This window comes from Peromyscus leucopus, chromosome 14 (genome assembly GCF_004664715.2).
Source record: "Peromyscus leucopus breed LL Stock chromosome 14, UCI_PerLeu_2.1, whole genome shotgun sequence".
NCBI lineage: Eukaryota > Metazoa > Chordata > Mammalia > Rodentia > Cricetidae > Peromyscus > Peromyscus leucopus.
In genome coordinates, this window is record NC_051075.1 from 84,904,240 (window position 1) to 84,923,178 (window position 18,939).

The following is an 18,939-nucleotide window of genomic DNA, read 5'->3' on the forward strand; positions in this document are numbered from 1 at the left end:
GCAGAATTCTACCAGATCTTCAAAGAAGAGCTAATACCAATACTCGCTAAATTGTTCCACATAATAGAAACAGAAGGAACATTACCAAACTCCTTCTATGAGGCTACAATTACCCTGATTCTTAAACCGAACAAGGATGCAACAAAGAAAGAGAACTACAGACCGATCTCCCTCATGAACATTGATGCAAAAATACTCAATAAAATACTGGCAAACAGACTCCAAGAACACATCAGAACAATTATCCATCATGATCAAGTAGGCTTCATCCCAGGGATGCAAGGGTGGTTCAACATACGAAAGTCCATCAATGTAATACACCATATAAACAAATTCAAAGAAAAAAACCACATGATCATCTCACTAGATGCAGAAAAGGCATTTGACAAAATCCAACACCCCTTCATGATAAAAGTCTTGGAGCGATCAGGAATACAGGGAACATACCTAAACATAATAAAGGCAATTTACAGCAAGCCAACAGCCGACATCAAATTAAATGGAGAGAAACTCAAAGCAATTCCACTAAAATCAGGAATGAGGCAAGGCTGTCCACTCTCCCCATACTTATTCAATATAGTACTTGAAGTTCTAGCCAGAGCAATAAGACAACATAAGGAGATTAAGGGGATACAAATTAGAAAGGAAGAAGTCAAGCTTTCCCTATTTGCAGATGACATGATAGTATACTTGAGTGACCCCAAAGATTCCATCCAGGAACTGATGAAGCTTATAAACACCTTCAGCAACATAGCAGGATACAAGATCAACTCAAAAAAATCAGTAGCCCTCCTATATACAATGGACAAAGAAGCTGAGAAGGCAATTAGAGATACATCACCCTTTATAATAGCCAAAAATGACATAAAATACCTCGGGGTAACACTAACCAAGCAAGTGAAGGACCTATATGACAAGAACTTTAAGTCCCTGAAAAAAGAAATTGAAGAAGATGTCAGAAAATGGAAAGATCTCCCATGCTCATGGATAGGCAGGGTTAACATAGTAAAAATGGCAATCTTACCAAAAGCAATCTACAGATTCAATGCAATCCCCATCAAAATACCAACACAATTCTTCACAGACCTGGAAAGAATAATACTCAACTTCATATGGAAAAACAAAAAACCCAGGATAGCCAAAAGAATCCTGTACAATAAAACAACCTCTGGAGGCATCACAATCCCTGACTTCAAGCTCTACTATAGAGCTACAGTAATAAAAACAGCTTGGTATTGGCATAAAAACCGACATGTGGACCAATGGAATCGAATTGAAGACCCTGACATTAACCCACACACCTATGAACATATAATTTTTGACAAAGAAGCCAAAAGGGTACAATGAAAAAAAGAAAGCATCTTCAACAAATGGTGCTGGCATAACTGCATATCAACATGTAGAAGGCTGCAAATAGATCCATATCTGTCACCAGGCACAAAACTTAAGTCCAAGTGCATCAAAGACCTCAACATAAATCCAGCTACTCTGAACCTGCTAGAAGAGAAAGTAGGAAGGAGTCTTGAACACACTGGCATAGGAGATCACTTCCTAAATATAACACCAGTAGCACAGGCACTGAGAGAAACAATCAGTCAATGGGACCTCTTGAAACTGAGAAGCTTTTGTAGAGCAAAGGATACGGTCAACAAGGCAAAGCGACAGCCTACAGAATGGGAAAAGATCTTCACCAACCCCACATGTGACAGAGGACTGATATCCAGAATATATAAGGAACTCAAGAAATTAGACATCAAAACGACCAACAGTCCAATTGAGAAATGGGCTTTAGAACTAAACAGAGAATTCTCAACAGAGGAAACTCAAATGGCTGAAAGACATTTAAGGAATTGCTCAACATCCCTAATCATCAGGGAAATGCAAATCAAAACAACTCTGAGATACCACCTTATGCCTGTCAGAATGGCTAAGATCAAAAACACTGAAGACACTTTATGCTGGAGAGGATGGGGAACTCTCCTCCACTGCTGGTGGGAATGCAAGCTTGTACAACCACTTTGGAAATCAATATGGCGCTTTCTTAGAAAATTGGGAATCAATCTCCCCCAAGATCCAGCTATACCACTCCTGGGCATATACCCAAGAAATGCTCAATCATACCACAAGAGCACTTGCTCAGCTATGTTCATATCAGCATTGTTTGTAATAGCCAGAACCTGGAAACAACCTAGATGCCCTTCAACTGAAGAATGGATAAATAAATTGTGGCACATATACACAATGGAATACTACTCAGCAGAGAAAAACAATGACATCATGAGGCTTGCAGGCAAATGGATGGATCTAGAAAAAATCATCCTGAGTGAGGTAACCCAGACTCAGAAAGACAAATATGGTATGCACTCACTCATAGAAGGATGCTAGATGTGGAACAAAGATGACTAGACTGCTACTCGCATCACCAGTGAGGCTACCTGGAAAACGGGACCCCAAGAAAGACACGGAGAAATGGATGAGATCTACATGAACAGCCTGGACATGAGTGGGATCAATGAAGGGCGAGGGTCAAGGGAAAGAGAGCGGGAGATCCTAGCTGGATCAAGAAAATAGAGGGAGAACAAGGAATAGGAGACCATGGTAAATGAAGACCACATGAGAAAAGGAAGAAACAAAGAGCTAAAGAGGCCCACAGAAATCCACAAAGATACCCCCACAAAAGACTGCTGGCAATGGTCAAGAGACAGCTGGGACTGACCTACTCTGGTGATGGGATGGCCCAACACCCTAATAGTTGTGCCATAAACCCATCCAAGGACTGAGGAATCTGGATGCAGACATCCACGGTTAGGCCCCGGGTGGAGCTCCGGGAGTCTAATTAGCGAGAAAGAGGAGGGTTTATATGAGCGAGAATTGTTGAAACCAAGGTTGGATAAAGCACAGGGACAAATAACCAAATGAATGGAAACACATGAACTATGAACCAAAGGCTGAGGGGCCCCCAAATGGATCAGGCCCTCTGAATAGGTGAGACAGTCGATTGGCTGATCTGTTTGGGAGGCATCTAGGCAGTGGTACCAGGCTGGGCTCGTTGCATGAGTTAGCTGTTTGAAACCTGGGACTTATGCAGGGACACTTGGCTCAATCTGGGAGGAGGGGACTGGACCTGCCTGGACTGAGTCTATCAGGTCGATCCCAGTCCTCGGGGGAGACCTTGATCTGGAGGAGGTGGGAATGGGGGGTGGGATGGGGGGAAGGGGAGGGGGACAAGAAGGGAGAGAACAAGGGAATCTGTGGCTATTATGTAGAACTGAATAGTATTGTAAAATTTAAAAAAATAAAATATAAAAAAAAGAATACAAGAAAAAAAATAAAAATAAAAGCCAATATAAGTTTCTCAGAAAACTAGCATATGATCCACCACTGGCTATATACACAAAAGAATGAAGTCTGTGGGCTAAAAGAAACATCTGTACTTCTATGTTCATCGAAGTATTACCATAACAATTTAGATATGCCATCAATTTACATGTCCATCAATGAATGAATGAGTAAAGAAATTATAGTAAGTATGTATAGTGGAGTTCTGAAGTCATTTCTGTCATTTGAATCAGCAGTGATGAATCTAGAAGACATTTTGTTAAGTGAAATAAGCTAGGCACAGAAAGACAAATATTTCATCAGCTTATTTACATATGAAACATAAAAAATAGAACTCATTTAAAGTATGTAAAGTAGTAGCTTTGAGAGGCAAGGAGAATCAGGAAGATTCCAGTCAGAGGATGCCCAACTTTCAGTTGGAGAAAAGGAATATAGTTAAGAGCCTATCACATATCACAAAGACAACAGTCAACAAAATACTATGTATTCAAAATCTGCTAAGACAGATTCTGAATGTTCCAACCACAGAAGTCAGTCAATATACATGTCAGATGGCTTGATTTGGCTGTGTACACATGTATCGAATAAGTTCTCAATTGTACGTATATAAATTTCCATCATTTAAGACCAGTAAAAATTTTAAAATAGAAATTGAAGCATTGGGGCCAAACCCCAATAAACTCAAAGTTACAGGAGGAAGTAGTTCTGGCAAAGCGACATATAAAATAGGTGGACAGTGATGTTCTTCTTTTTATATCTACCAACAAAAAGTATGTTTCCAGGTGAATAGCTACGAGTATCTATTTACATACACATGTACATTCACACAGAAAGATAGCTAGCTAGCTGACAGAAGGAAAACTTCTGGATGGTTGCATGCCAATTGCTGTCAATGTTTTCTCAATAAAGTGGACCTTTTTTGTTTGCTTTATTTCCCTTCCTGGACTTTCTTCTTCATCTTCAACAATAAACAAACAATAAAGAAATCATCAAGTTAGAAATAATAAAACTGATATAAACACATATCCACAGAATGTCATTTACTATTTTAAGAAATAAATATTCAGAGAATCAAGAAATGGCAAGTTGGAGGGAGGGAGAACCAAACAGAAACCTGCAGGAAGATGTCAGTTCCAGGAGTGACCACCAAGAGCTGGACACTGAGAGAATAGCAATGTTTTTTTAAATGTCCTCACGTCAGAGTTATAATCAAAGTACAGATATCAATAAATCAACCAGCACCCTGGAAGAAATTGGCCACTTCTTTAATCTGCATCTTTCAACTTTAAATTTATTAAATTGGAAACAGCACCCCATTTTCCTCAGATTAGAAAATCAAGAATCCATTTTTCACCAAAAGTTAATGGAAAACGATGTCAGCTCTTAACCTGTGGGTCAAGACCCCTTTGGGTGTGGAATGACCCTTTCACAGGAGTCTCCTATCAGATATCCTGCATATCTGACATCTGCATTATGACTCATAACAGTAGAAAAATTACAGTTATGAAGTAATAAAGAAAATAACTTTATGGCTGGGGGTCACCACAACATGAGGAACTATATTAAAGGGTCGCAGCCTTAGGAAGATTGAGAACCACTGCAATAAGTGAATGGACACGTACTGTTCAATCTCTATCAACCATAAATCTGAAAGTACTAAAAGTACCTGTTTCTTATGGAAATCCTTTAGGGCTGTTTCATAGCCTTCCTCCAGCCGGCTGAAGGCAATTCCCACATCTGTGGTCCACCATATCTGTGAGCCAGTTAGAGCCACCTGAGCTGGGAAGTCCAAGATCCACAGCTCCCTAGGTTTCTCTTCATAGGCTGCGATGGCTTCAGCAATAGCCTGGCGCACCGTCTCCTTCATAGTCTGTTCAAGCTGCAGAAGCCAGCTTTCCACCTTGGAAGAAAATGGAAATGTGGTAGTACAGGCTTCCAGCAACCGCAGATGGACTTCCTGTAGCCCATCTGAGAAATACACGGAGAACTCAGAGGGAAACTCCACCACTGACTGACAAAGGTTCTCCCCTCACAAGCCTTTCTCCTCCCCAAATTATATCTAATTTCTTAACCTCTAAGTGGGTGAACAGCTTTCCTAAACAGAGGATGATGTCATTCATTCCTCAGCTTTGAAGATAAAGGGGTTCTACACAAGAACTCCTTTACTGAGTGTTTGAGAAGCCAAACATCACGACCTCCTGTTAAGGCATGAGTTGGAGCCTACAGCCTTCAGAATCGTGATTTTAAGAATTGTATCGTCTGATTACATTTTATTCTCCTAAAAGTTCTCCTCTAAAAATCTTCACAGTGCTTAGTCTTAAGCCAAAGTGTTTTCAGTAAATATCTTAATTATATTCCTACTGGTTCCAATCTTCACACTTGTCAGAAATTAGACAGTATGATGGTGTAAGAGATAGGACAACTGCTGACTTGTGAAAATTAATCTTTTTAAAAACTTCACTTCCAGTTCATTTTGCTCCCATAAATACATTCTAGCCAATTTTTCCTTGCTGCTCAGATGTACTTTGTTATACTGAGCCGTACATCTGTTTCTAGTTGGTCCTATAACTATGAGGCTGTATAGACTGTATATAATAGAACCTAGCAATAAAATAGCTGTACATTCTAAGGGCCTCAGAAGATGATTAAGATGCTTCAACTGATCTCTTTCCCTGGCTCCCTGAGGATGGCAGCAGCATTTTGACCTTCTGAGAACTGGAATGGTGCCCCAGTGAGCTGACTATCTCCTTCTTGAGAAGTAAAGGGAACATGGTCCTGGCCATGATCTACCTTTTACTATGAGGGGTTTTCCTGGCTTCATAGCTGGGCTTTATTAACATTCACAAGATCGTGGTCCCTAGTCTAGCTGGCGGATTCTGTATTTCTGCCTTCATCATGAAGCACAGCCCCTCATGCCATCAGGCAGCATGTACCCTCAGTAGACCAGTCATTGAGCATCTCCTTTGTACTCTGGGATGCATGTCCTCAGCAGATCTGCCTGTCCTCGGGAGCCCCATTAGGGAACCTGACATACCAGTCCATGTTCAGATGACTATGCCAACAATAGCAACATCATAGTATGATTTCATGTCCTGGCCAAATTCTGACTGTTTGAAACCTCTTGACATTCTGCCCATCCAAAGATAAAAATGACCACATCTGGTTATTACAATATATATATGCACCCATCTCTTCAATGAGACAAGGGCCACGGCTTCTTCATTTCTGATCTCTAAAAGCCCAATCTGATGCATAATAGGCTTTTAATAAATAAATAATTAAATTTAACAGACTAAATTTGGAGGAACCAATCATAAAAATGCAGGGAAAGCATAAAAAGACAAAGCAAAAAGCATCTTTATAAAATATATAGAACAAAGGTTTCTAATTAGAAAATTAATGCCATATATGCTCAGAAATTTTTAGCACAAGTTGTTTCTATAGAATAAATTAGAGCTCTATGAAATCTTCCAATATCAAGGGTTCCTGGTAGTGACAACCACATCCATCAGTCAGACGATCCCCCTCTGGGCACCATGCCAGTTGATGAGCAGTCTGCCGGGGAGGCAGCAGACAGCAGCATACTTTTGTCAAGATAGTTTATGGTGACTTTTTCTAATCACTATAATAATATCCTAAAAAGCCCAAGAGATCAAAAATATATTTTAATCAGAGTATCCTACCATCTGCTTCCCCTTCATTTGGCAGAATGTTCTGGTATAATATTAAAAAGTAACAGAGGAGTGAAGAGAACCTTGGTAAAAATAAGTTTTCGATGGCATTTCTGCAGAGAACACTTCAAGGAGGCTGTCCCGGTCCTGAGAGGGTCTCTGGTGATAAAATCCACTCACAAGGTGACACCGTAGATTAGACCAAGCTTCCCAAATTTTATCAGAAAGAGTGCAAGCCCTGTCTTGGTTGGCTTTTATCACCTTGATTTAAGTTAGAAACATTTGAGAAGACAGAACCTCAACTGAGAAAATTTTCTCACCAGACTGACCTGTGGGTAAGCCTGCAAGGGCATTTCCTTGATTAATTATTGATGTGGGAGGGCCCAGTTCACTGTGGTTTGCACCAACCCTTGGCAAGTGGTCCTGAGTTACATAAGAAAGTATTCTGAGCAAGCCATGAGGAACTAGCCAGTAAGCCATGTTCCTCCATGGCTGCTGCTTCCGTGGTTGCCTCCAGGTTCCTCCCCTGACTTCCTTCCGTGATGTAATGTGACCTGAGGGTTATAAGATGAAATAAACACTTCCCTCCCCAAGTTGTTTTTGGCCATAGTCTATCACAGCAACAGAGGCCCTAAGACACCTTCTAAACTATCAGACTGCAGTTAAAGCTGTCATATAGCAAAATGACTCTTCCTTGTGGCTAACTGGTAAGGATGTTTTTAGGTATTTGTCCATGAGAGTAGAGACCATGCTTAGCTAACTAACTGCACAGTAATTGGGATAAAGAAAAAAGCATGATCTTGACTTTGCCAACTTTACTTACTAATGCAAGTCAGTAACTGTTCACAGAATTCACATCAGAATGTCCAGCCACAAAGCCTCTTCCCTTCCCACAGCCTCTGAGGGACAGCAAAAGCAGGGTACACTGGTCAAAGATCTATTACCAGGCTACATGTGCTTCTGATCCCGAGTTCTGCTCATTCAAGTGGTGAGAGTCCCTTCTGTCGGCTGAACTCCAAACATTGTGGACACCCTGCCGGATGCTAAAATTAAATGAGCAGAAACTGTGCATGGGGGAGGAGCTCCTTGGCATCCTGGAGACGGTGAACAGCACTCTCCAGCACAGAATGAACTTGAGCCTCCTGATTTTTGACAGGAACTAAATTGTCTTGCTAGTTCAATTCAACCTTGAGGAAATGCCCAAAAATTACCTCCTTTGCATAGAAAACCTCAAAATCCAATCTTACATGGCCTATGCATTCACACCCGGCCTGGAATGGGACATACTCCTTTTCTTTGCTGAACATTCCAGTTGCTTTGTGTGTGGGAACTTCTGGACTGTCTTCAAACTGCAGATCCGAGATGCTGTCAAAGAGTTTGATGAGGTGGCGTGTTACCTAAGACCAAAACATTAGAGGAGCTGAATGTTTCCTACTGCACATGTACCCTAGTAATTGAGGGGGAAAAAAAGCTGTATGAAGTTATTAACTTTTCTTCATAGATTTCCAGAATGGTCTCAAAATCAAGGTAATTATTAAAATACCAATACCTGAAATGAAGCTGACAGAGATGTGGCCAGGCATTCTGATCCCACCATCATACGTAGCCTAGTGAATATTCACTATGCAAAATCATTTTCTATCCAGAGCCTGGGAGCTTATCAACCTGTCTCTGTTCACCACAACTGGGGACATTAAGTTTTACTAGAACTTCTATGATCAAATTTCTAAAATTCAAATTTATATTGTTGGTTTAAAGTATGAAACAATGGTAAAATATCTGAAATAAGCATACAAATTAGACAAAATCTTATGGTTTGGGGTCTGATGACTTCGTTTTTTTAGGTGGGATACTTTGAGTTTCATGAATCCTTGGTATGTAAAGGGACTGAATGATGCTTCTCTATTTTTGATTTGTTAGGTAAGATTTCCAAGTCAACACTGCTGAGACTGAATGGCAAATTTGCATTCACAGGTCCAAGACACATTAATGAAGACCATGTTTCTGTGTCCTCACTTCTCACAGCCTGCATTCTCCAAAGGAAACTGATGCATTGAATATGATGGACCTTATTCAAATTTGACAAATTGACGTTAAAATAAGAGACAAAGCCCAGCACTTGTCTGAAGAGGTCAGTCTGAAAAAAAATATATAAATGGTCTCCAAACATAAGCCCTGAATGGGCCACACCCTCCCTCCACTGAACCTCCTAATAAAAGTCATGACAGGCCTCCCACCTAGGAACAACCTAGCACTGCCATGGAGGAATGGAGAGGAAGGCAGCTTTTCAGTAAGTGGATTCAGAGCCAGACATCAGCCAAGTCACTCATCTCTTTTGGAGAAGACTAATGGCCAGAGACGGGCCCAGAGGAATCACCAGTGGTGGGAGCTCACACTCCTCCCTGACACATGGTACCACTGAGTAGAGGACAGGCTCATGGCCCCTCAGCAAATCAATAGAGTCACCAAGAAACCATCAATACATCCTGAAGACAGCCACTCAGGCAGACAGCTGTATAGCAGTGTTACCTCCATATTTCACAGTAACCAAAAGGTAGAAACAACCAACCAAATACCCACTCAAATAGATGAATAAGCAAATTGTGCAAGATACATACTGTGGAATACTGTTTAGACATATGAAGGAATGAAATGTGTGTGTGTATATGACAACAAAGACAGTGTGTGCTAGCACATTCCCATATCCTAGAACTAAGGTAATGAAAGTTGAAAAACTGAGTTCTAGTCCGGCCTGGACTGGATATGTAGTGAGACCCCCTCAAAAAACTAAAGGCTAACATGTAGTTCAGTGGTAGGACACTTGCCTAGTACACACAAGGTCCTGGATTCGATCTTTAACTCTGGGGGAAAAAAAGACAGTATGAAGGAACCTTGAAAACACTGAGCTCAATGACAATAACAGCCAGTCATCCAATCCCGTCAACTGTATGATCATTTACACAAAATACCAAGAATGGGAAAATGCACAGATACAGATGGCAGACCAGTGTTTCCTAGTGGTTCTAGCAAGAGAGACGTAAGCAAGGAAGGTAATGGATACAGAGGTTAATTTGGGGGTGATAAAAAATGTCTCGGGAATAGAAGATGGTATGTTAGTTGAATAACGCTAGAAATGTGCAAATAACACTGAACTGTATTCTTTAAGATAGCTGATTTTTTTTTTGTGTGCTATAAATTTTACCTCAACAGAAAACAAAGGCTGTTGCCAACAGAAGGTGGTTGGAAGCTGGCAACATTTCCCAGCACATGGGCTTCATGCCTGCACTTTAGCTTGGCTTGGTATGTAAGGACAGCTCCTAGAACAATAGCAACTGCCTACGGTGTCTGCATGAGAAGCCCAGCAGGATCAGTAAGAGTTTCCTTGGGGATGATTCAATCTTTTAAAGTCTACAGCCTTCACACATTGCTGCATTCGCAGTTTTAGCATTAAGGAAAATAGCATCAGGATGTCTTCAAGTTTAAAACAGATGGGGTTCTGAGACTCATGTTTACTCTAGACACAGGGAGAGTGGTAGGCAGCAGATCACTACCTGGGTTATTATACTCTCCTCCATCCTGCACATTACCCAAAGGACATTTACACACAGAACGTCTCTGCAATCATCTAACCATTCACTCTCCCCACTGAAGTGGCCAGGAAGCGCACAGATGTCAAATGGCTTCTACAGCGTAATGGGCCTAGAGAATATTCAGTTGAAAAGCTGCAGGATAAATGAGACCTCAGCCATCAGACGCCCTCACACATTATTGCTTTGCTCAGAAAATAATTGCACAACATCTTCTGGCCTTGTAGCCACTCTGGTGGTGGCCAGAAAACGTAAATCTTCTAACCTACAGTCCTCCGTGACTTGTTGCTGGCATGGTTGGAATCAGATGTTTCTTACTGAAACTTTCTAAGGAGATTTTTAAAAATGAGTGTTTTCTGATGAGGTATATTTGTATTTTAAGTGAAATTAATTTTCTTCTTCCTAGTTAACTACTTGGGAAAGCATTTTATTTTACAACTGAAAGCATACATTAAAATAACACTTTCAGACTATTATTAAAGGAACGAAAACTTCATCATGCTCTAATTTGGTTTCTAAAAGGTTACCAACAAAAACTGAATAATGTTCCCCCCATGTATATAATGTTACTTGAGTGTTGTGCCCACCTAATACACACAGGCGATCCCAGCCTGGCACAGTAGTGTGCGCTCATAAAAATGGTCATGTGACCTGAAAGTACATCAACCATCTCAATAAGTGACATGGAAACTTATGACAGTAAAAAGACCTCTAAAAAGTTTTTGGCAAAACGTTAAAATTTCATGGTGGGTTGCAAATGAGTAAGGAAATGGAGAGAGCAGCAAACGCCTTGGGGAGAGTGTAGTTCAGAAGAGTAAACATACCAAAAGAAGTGGGTTCTTTTGTGGAAAACCTTGAGGTCATTCAGTGCTCGCCTCTCCTGGCTTATGCCATGGCGGCAGCAGCTCCTCTGTGTCTTCACAAAGAACTCCTTTTGAGTTTGGGTCAACCACCGCCATGTTGTTCTTCGAGCTTCCAGTGTTATGATTATTTTCCCACCGTTTATTAAAGCAGGGCATCGGGCTTGCTTGCTGGTGTTTCTTGCTTTCCTTTGTCTCCCTTGGGATTGTTTCCTTGCTGCTGTCACTTACTCTGGGCCATGCCATCCTTTCTGTTCCAACCACTGCTATCATTCACATCGGGAAGTTTGTTCTTCAAAAGCTGCATGCCTGCCGACGTGTGCAGGCTCTCAAGAGTAAGGAGTCAACCTCCAGTCCCATCTTCCCTAACTCCACTTCTACCTCAACATCCACTTCTAGCATTATCCCCAGGTGACACGCTTTCTGCGAGTCTCTGTGCATTCAAATTTCCTCTAACCCCCTCTCTCCATCATTTGTTGTTGTGTGTGAAATATCCTAGGAACACTGAGGTCATACAGCAATATCTTAGCAGCAGATGCACGGTGGCTTATTGTTGACAGCGTTTGAAAGATATGGCATGACTGTTGCTGATAACACCGCACATCTGTGGTTTCTGTGGGCCAAAGAGCTAGCAGTCAAGGCTTACTCCATCATCCCCCCAGTACAACACAGCATCTCAAATATGGATCATACTGTCAGGGATCTGGGTTGTTGCTAGTCCTTGGTAACTGGAATCTGTACTGTTGGAACCATACACAGAGAGAATCTCTTACTAAATGTAAAAACTTACATTTATTTTATAATTTGTGATACAAACCAATAACATATCCATGACCTATGTCTGCTGTTTACCTAGAAAATGAAGGGAAAGAAGATGAAGCTGGCCTTCTCTAATTCTCTTCTCAAACTCTGCCATTGGCTTTTGTTTCTTCTAATTCTATGTTTGTTCAGTGTATGTAAAGATGCTGCTACTCACTAAGACAAAACATACACAAAGCTGTACCACAGCTGGCCTGGCAAGCACATAGGAGCCCACTGGCGTGTTCATTAAGCCATTCACAATGACAACAATACCCACCACCATGTAAGAACTTAAATGTAGGCAGTCCTGTCTTTTGTAGCTATTAGTCTCTAGAATAAGACTAGATGTGAGTCTATCCTATTAACAGCAAGTACATAAGTAGTCAAGCCAATCTGTCAAAATAATAAACAATTATTCTTGTTTTAGAATAGTATTTATTACTGGTGATGACACACTATTATTGGGAGTCTAAATTTATTTTAGAAGACTTAGTCATGGCCCAGTCATGTATTGAAACTTTTAGTAGCCATCATACAACATGTCGTATAGTAATATGACCATTTTATTTAATACATTGGATAGACACATAAAGCAGAGCAATTACCCAGAGCAGCATCCAGGAGTACATTCTAAGAACAATGCATCTTAGGATGATTTCTGTCCTTTTTGCCATGTACCTATCACATAATCTTCATAAGGTGATCAGAACATAAAACCATAGTTTTTCAAGTAAACTTATTAAAAACTGAAATTCACATAGGGGAAAGCATGTACAAGTGGGTAAACTTTTACACAGAAGACACAATGTTTACATATATCAACATCATTACCAAATGTGCAGAGAGTAAGAGACTTATAAGTTGTTCAGCCCTAAATGGGATGTGTGTATACATACACACAAATACACACACATGCACATACATACACACACATACTAGAGCTCCTTACTGGCAAAACCTGACATGTGTAACATTTAAGTTCTGGCTCTCAGGACATTAAAGAGGCACTTGCTTTGCTCTCACATTATTACTCTGATATTATTGTATAGTATACAACTTGTCTGTGGAGGGAATTCCAGTGATGGAATTGCCATATACTCCTAAGCAGTGGCAACCCAGTTTACCAAGGGAAAAAGACACATTGCTATATGATCTGTGCTTAAGTATGTTTTAATTACTTTGAGAGGATAGTAACAGATCATTTCCATTGGACATGCAATATATTAAAAACTAGATACTCTTCTTTTGAATACATACCTAGAAGTTTAATCCTCTTTATGTCAGGATGTCTTAAGACAATGGCAACCATTTACAACAGGTTGCAGTCTCAAGGTCTCCACTGGGTGGCGTCCGTTACAACCTACACTTCTGTGAGAAGCTTCTTTCCCTTGTTCAACAGCAAGACTGACAAAAACTGTCTTCTGTGTGTTGGCATCTGCTGCCTCCTCCTTACCCCTTCCTCAGCTCCACCCTAACTCAGGGACTATCCCTGCCTCCTCTTCCGGAATCTACGATCCTACAGTGTGGGGACTTGGAGGAGGTGGTGTGTGTGTGTGTGTGTGTGTGTGTGTGTGTGTGTGTGTGTGTTATGCATGTATGTTTATTCAAATATATGTGGGTGCATTTGAGTGTGCAACTGTGTATGCCTGAGCATGCGTGTGCATACGGAGGCCTGAGGTTTTGTTGTGTGTCTCTCTCAGTTACTCTCTACTTGCTCACTGGTGTCTTGCTGAACCCAGGGCTCTCCTCAATGCAGCTTGTCTACACAGTCAACTTGCTCTGGGGATCCCTCATGCTGGAATTACAGAAAGGCCACCACATCCACCCAGCATTTACATGGGCTCTGGGGATCTGACCTCAGGTCTTCACAGGACAAGTGTTTTAACAGTTCCCAGACACTCCCTCCCAAGTTCCACTTCCTCCAAAAAAGTCAGGATTTGTAGCTGGTTTCATTTTAACTAAAGCCATTCATTTTTGCAAGCCCTCAGCTAGCCATCCGCATCTGATGCCTTTTTCTCTTAGCTCTCTGTAAAAGAATATCATCTTGTGGCCAAGATCGGACACTGAGTAGCTACTGAACCCCATCACCGGAATCCAAGTGTTGGAATGTGTACTTTATCATGAAGTCACCCAGGAGAGAAGTTGTCTATACAAACACTGCACAAGGATGTGGGTCTGAGTCTGTGCCCCTCTAAGACCGGGCAGCGCCTCTTGTCATCGAATATTCAGCCCATTTCTCACCATCACGTTCCTGGGTGCCGACAGTGTGTAAGAAGCTTCAATGTAGAGACAAGCTGGCCCATTTCCTCTCATGCAGCCTGGTGTTCTTGCCCTTGAAGGGCATTCCCTGAGCATGCACACTGCGTATCTTGTCAATTCAAAGAGTGTTTTGTGAACTCAATTCCTGCCACTGCAACGTTATATTAAACTAGTGTTTTACAAGTGAAATTTGCTTTAATCTGATAGACCCAATGTATCATTTTAATATGAGATGAGCATAAAACTTAATGAAATGGTTTGTGTTATTTTACTGATGAGTCTTGGAAACAAGGTATGTGTTTTATAGTTATAGAATATTCCATTCAGAAATTTTCATCAGAAATACTTCATTTGTACTTAGAGTTCCTAAACATACAAGGTCAAAGACAGACTCATTCAATCTGTTGCAAACCCAATAAGGTTTCCCAGTAGCTGAACCAATTAAATTAAATTAAAAATGGTTAAAAGGAAAAAGCCATGTATTCAGTTGCTACATCTCAGGTGCCCAATAGCCAGGTGTGTCTCATGGGGTCTCATAAACAGAGCCTATCATATGACAGCACTACAAGTTTTTTCTTCAGTCTAGCTCAATGATGGAGAAGTCTCCCATGAGCTAAACATCACATACCAGCTAAACTCCCCATGGTGAATATACAGGGAAGGAAACTCCCCCGGGGGGGGGGGCAGGAATTACTCGCCACTTCATTAGAGTCCACTGCAAAAAATAAAAAAATGAAATCCTGACTACCAGAACTGTCAGTTACTCTACGGTATAGTTACACTTGGAAGGGCATGCAAGGGCTTCCTGGTACCATTTAACTGAGCCACACTAGTTTAGTTTAAAAAACAAAACAAAACAAAAAACAAAAAAACCCACAAGTGGATATTTTTTAAAAGGGTAAAAAAAAATCAAGGAGTGTTGCTAGTGAACTATGTAACGAAGCCCATACGTAACTACTGCATGGGCTGGTGAATGCTACAAGTATAGCACAAGTTTTATTTCTGCAGCAATGAACAGATACATGTTCAGTCCACTGTCTTGTAGATAATCTATGCACTGAGGAGGTCAGGCTTAATTTCAAATGGAGAGAAATCTTCAAATCCTGAACTAAACCTAGTTTAGTGACTGCCAATACTAGCTGCAGACATCCAAGACACACCAAACTGCATCTCTGTGACATGTCACCCCAGTGTCTTAGACCAGGTACTTCAGTTCACAGAATGGAAGTAGCTTCCACATCAGACCTCCCTGCTTGAAAAGTTCAGGCTGAACAAATTGCACAATTAACTTCAGACACTCTCTTAGACCAACACTCTTAAATTGAGTTTTGGGGAGTGGGGTGGGTGAAGAATTCGAGCCATTCACAAGTGTCAGGATGAGTTATCTGCTCACAAGGGTGCCTTTTATGGCCAATTGCAGTGTTACTTCACATGCTGCCGTCTCATGTCACACACCAGGAGCACATTTAAGCATGTCAGCACAAAAGGCAGAGATGGACACGCTCCGTCCTGTGGTCAGAAGTGGATTCTGATACCGCAAATGGGGAAAGAGAAAACAGCTAGGCTGCACTGTCCAAATGCACAAGACACAAACAGTTTTACAGCTGACGACCAAGAATGTGGAATGCACGGTGACTGTACAGAGCGAGACCTCTCAGAGAATGGGGTGGACCGTGGCATGGCTCCAGATGACACAGATTCCCTAAGGGCCTTATTGACCCCTGTGAAACAAGTCACTCTAGAGTGGCTATTTGTGCCACTGAGGCTGGTGAATACGTTCTGATAACGCAATGTTATTAACAGTGTGATAACATGTTATATTAACTGGAATTATTCAAAGTTGAAGTAACATAACAAAAAGATTTCCACGTGCCCTGTGCTCAGTGATAATTGTGGAAGATGGGGGTGCAAAGAGTGTAAGAGAAAGAAGTAGTGGACATCGGCAGTGACCATTATTTGCTGGACATGGTGAGGCCATTGCATACATGAACCCGAAACATTCAATCTGCACAAGATCAAGCCAGCCAAAAAATCCCAGCATGGACATGGGAGGGGTTCACGAATCCTTTCCCTAGCTGAGATGCTACTGGTAACTGATGGCTGTTGGGAAAGGAGAATAAGTTTCCTTCAGGGATATACCCCCTGAAAGACTAGCCCTGCAACACTAGATGGTTTTACATCCATGCACATACAGGCAAAGTCAGAGATACAGAGACAGAGCAGGGAAGAAAGAAACATGGAGGGCAGGGAAGGACCCGGAGGAGAGAAAATGGAACATAGATTTGATCAAAGCACTATATCATATACATGCAAAAAATAATAATATATAAATATATAATACTCAGTAATGCATTGCATGAAGCTTTCAAAGAACAAAAAATATTTTAAATGATTTAAATGAAATTACATTTCATGTAATTTGAAATAAAATGACTCTCTACAAAATTGCCAACTCAACCAGAAATAGAATCACTTCCAAGCTGATAGGTTAAGACCACTATAAGGTACATCTCTCCTACAGCCATGTGACCTGAATCCCTTTATCCCCTGTCATTAGTATGGAATGAAGACCTTGTTGCTAGCTTTTACCAACAGGGCTGTGAGACATCACTATGCTGGACATCCTTATGTTAGCCTCCAACCCTAGGCTTCATTGTAAGTTAACATCTTTAACATCTTACATTGTCTAGCTGTTCATTAAGGACAATACTAACTCTTATGCTGGAAAAAACAACTGTGCCTGGAATCTTTTTTTAAGAGCATGACCACAATTCTATGAATACAGTGAGGGTGAGGTTACTGCAGTAAGGCAGACGAACAATAGCTAGAAAAGCTGCTCCGTCAGTATGGAAGTACGGAGTCATGTGAAAACAAACGAGGGATGTGGAGATGTATTGTACAGCCCAATAGATTATGTACCCTAATATACTTGCCTGAGCATCAGAGGACAGAGCCAGCCACTAGATTAGACACAGAGGTCAGGCAGTGGTGGCACACACCTTTAATCCCAGGAAATGATATCTGGGCAGAGAAAGGTATATAAGGTGTGAGGACACAGGAACTTACTCTCTTTAGGCTGAGGATTTCATAGAGGTAAGAACTAGTGGCTGGTTGCTCTGCTGCTCTGATCTTTCAGCTTTTAACCTGATATCTGGTGACTGGGTTTTTTGTTTTTTTTTTATTATAAGACCTTTTAAGATTTGTGTTACAGAGGGATTTAAAGAGGTACACACCACTGCCAAGGGAAGAAAAGTTGGTAGCAAAAATGTGTATACCGAGTCACGGTGTGGTCTGGCTGAACCTTTAAGCAGTTTTTTTTGTTTTTGTTTTTGTTTTTATGATTAGAAAGAAAACTGTTGAGTGTATCTGGGGAGACATCTCAGCGAGTAATAGTGCTCGCCTTGCATGCACACAGACCCGAATCTGATCCCCAGAACAAACACAAAAAGTGGGTGCAGTGGACGTGTTCCAATGCCAGCACTTGGTGTTACTTGGGGTTAGCTAAATTAATGAACTCCGGATCCGAGAGGGGCTGTCAAATACCAAAGAGAAAGGCTCCTGGGGAAAGACATCCAAGGCTGACACCGCCTCCGCCCCCACAAGTTAATTAAGAAAAAAAGAATATGTTGAGGGATCATCCCCTCATGTAGAGCCTGGGGCTTCAGCCGAGGACAAAGAGGCATGGAGCTACATGAGTTAGGGTGGGTAAGTCCCCCGGTGCTAAATCATACACATCTCAACACTGTCCCCTCATCTAACACATGTGCTCCTCCATGTAAGTGTCCTGGGGGAGGGGGCCTCCCTTCAGGTGTGAATAAGCAGCCCAGAGCAGGAGGTCAAGGTATTCTTTCTGTGCTTGTGGGGGAAATGAAACAAGGTATTCCCAATTTCCACTCTAAGGATAAACAAGAGGAGCTGGGACCCAATGGGAACCTGCAAGAGTGAGTCTCCAACATGTCCCTTGCTTGGACGTCTCCTAAAGGAAGAAAGGAGGAAGAGATGAAACCAGATGGTTGGTTGCACTGCCAAAGGCAAGAAGTATGGAAGGTGAGCTGGAAAGAAGACTCAGCAGTTACAAACACCTGCTACTTTTGCAAGTTCAGCTCCCAAAACCCACATTTGATGGCTCACAAGTACCGTGATTCCAACTCTAGGGGATCTGCTGCCCTCTGACTATCACGAATACCTGCACACATGTGGTACACATAAAGTCACCCAGGCACACAGACATACACATGAAATATTTAAAAGTCTTTTTTTTAAAAAGAGCTATGAAAGTTGGGATGGAGGTAAAATTCCTGCTGTGAGGAGAATTCTTGGTTCCCCACAAGGATTTGCAAGCATGTTCCACAACACTGAGCAAATGGATCCTCACCACTGAGTGTGAAAATCAACAGTTGCTACTGCCAGAGAATCAGGGAC

At 41.5% G+C, this 18,939-nt stretch overlaps 1 protein-coding gene across 2 annotated transcripts in view; it reads right to left on the reverse strand.

Moving 5' to 3' along the window:
- Dnah11 (dynein axonemal heavy chain 11) overlaps window positions 1–18,939 on the reverse strand; it is a 314,894-nt gene that overhangs the window by 224,195 nt on the left and 71,760 nt on the right. For both annotated transcript variants that reach the window (XM_028880929.2, XM_037210919.1), the window contains exons 29-30: window positions 8,258–8,407; window positions 5,006–5,239 (exon numbers count right to left, since the gene is read on the reverse strand). In XM_028880929.2, the coding sequence (XP_028736762.1) occupies window positions 5,006–5,239; window positions 8,258–8,407 (384 nt within the window). The remainder of the gene's footprint in view (window positions 1–5,005; window positions 5,240–8,257; window positions 8,408–18,939) is intronic.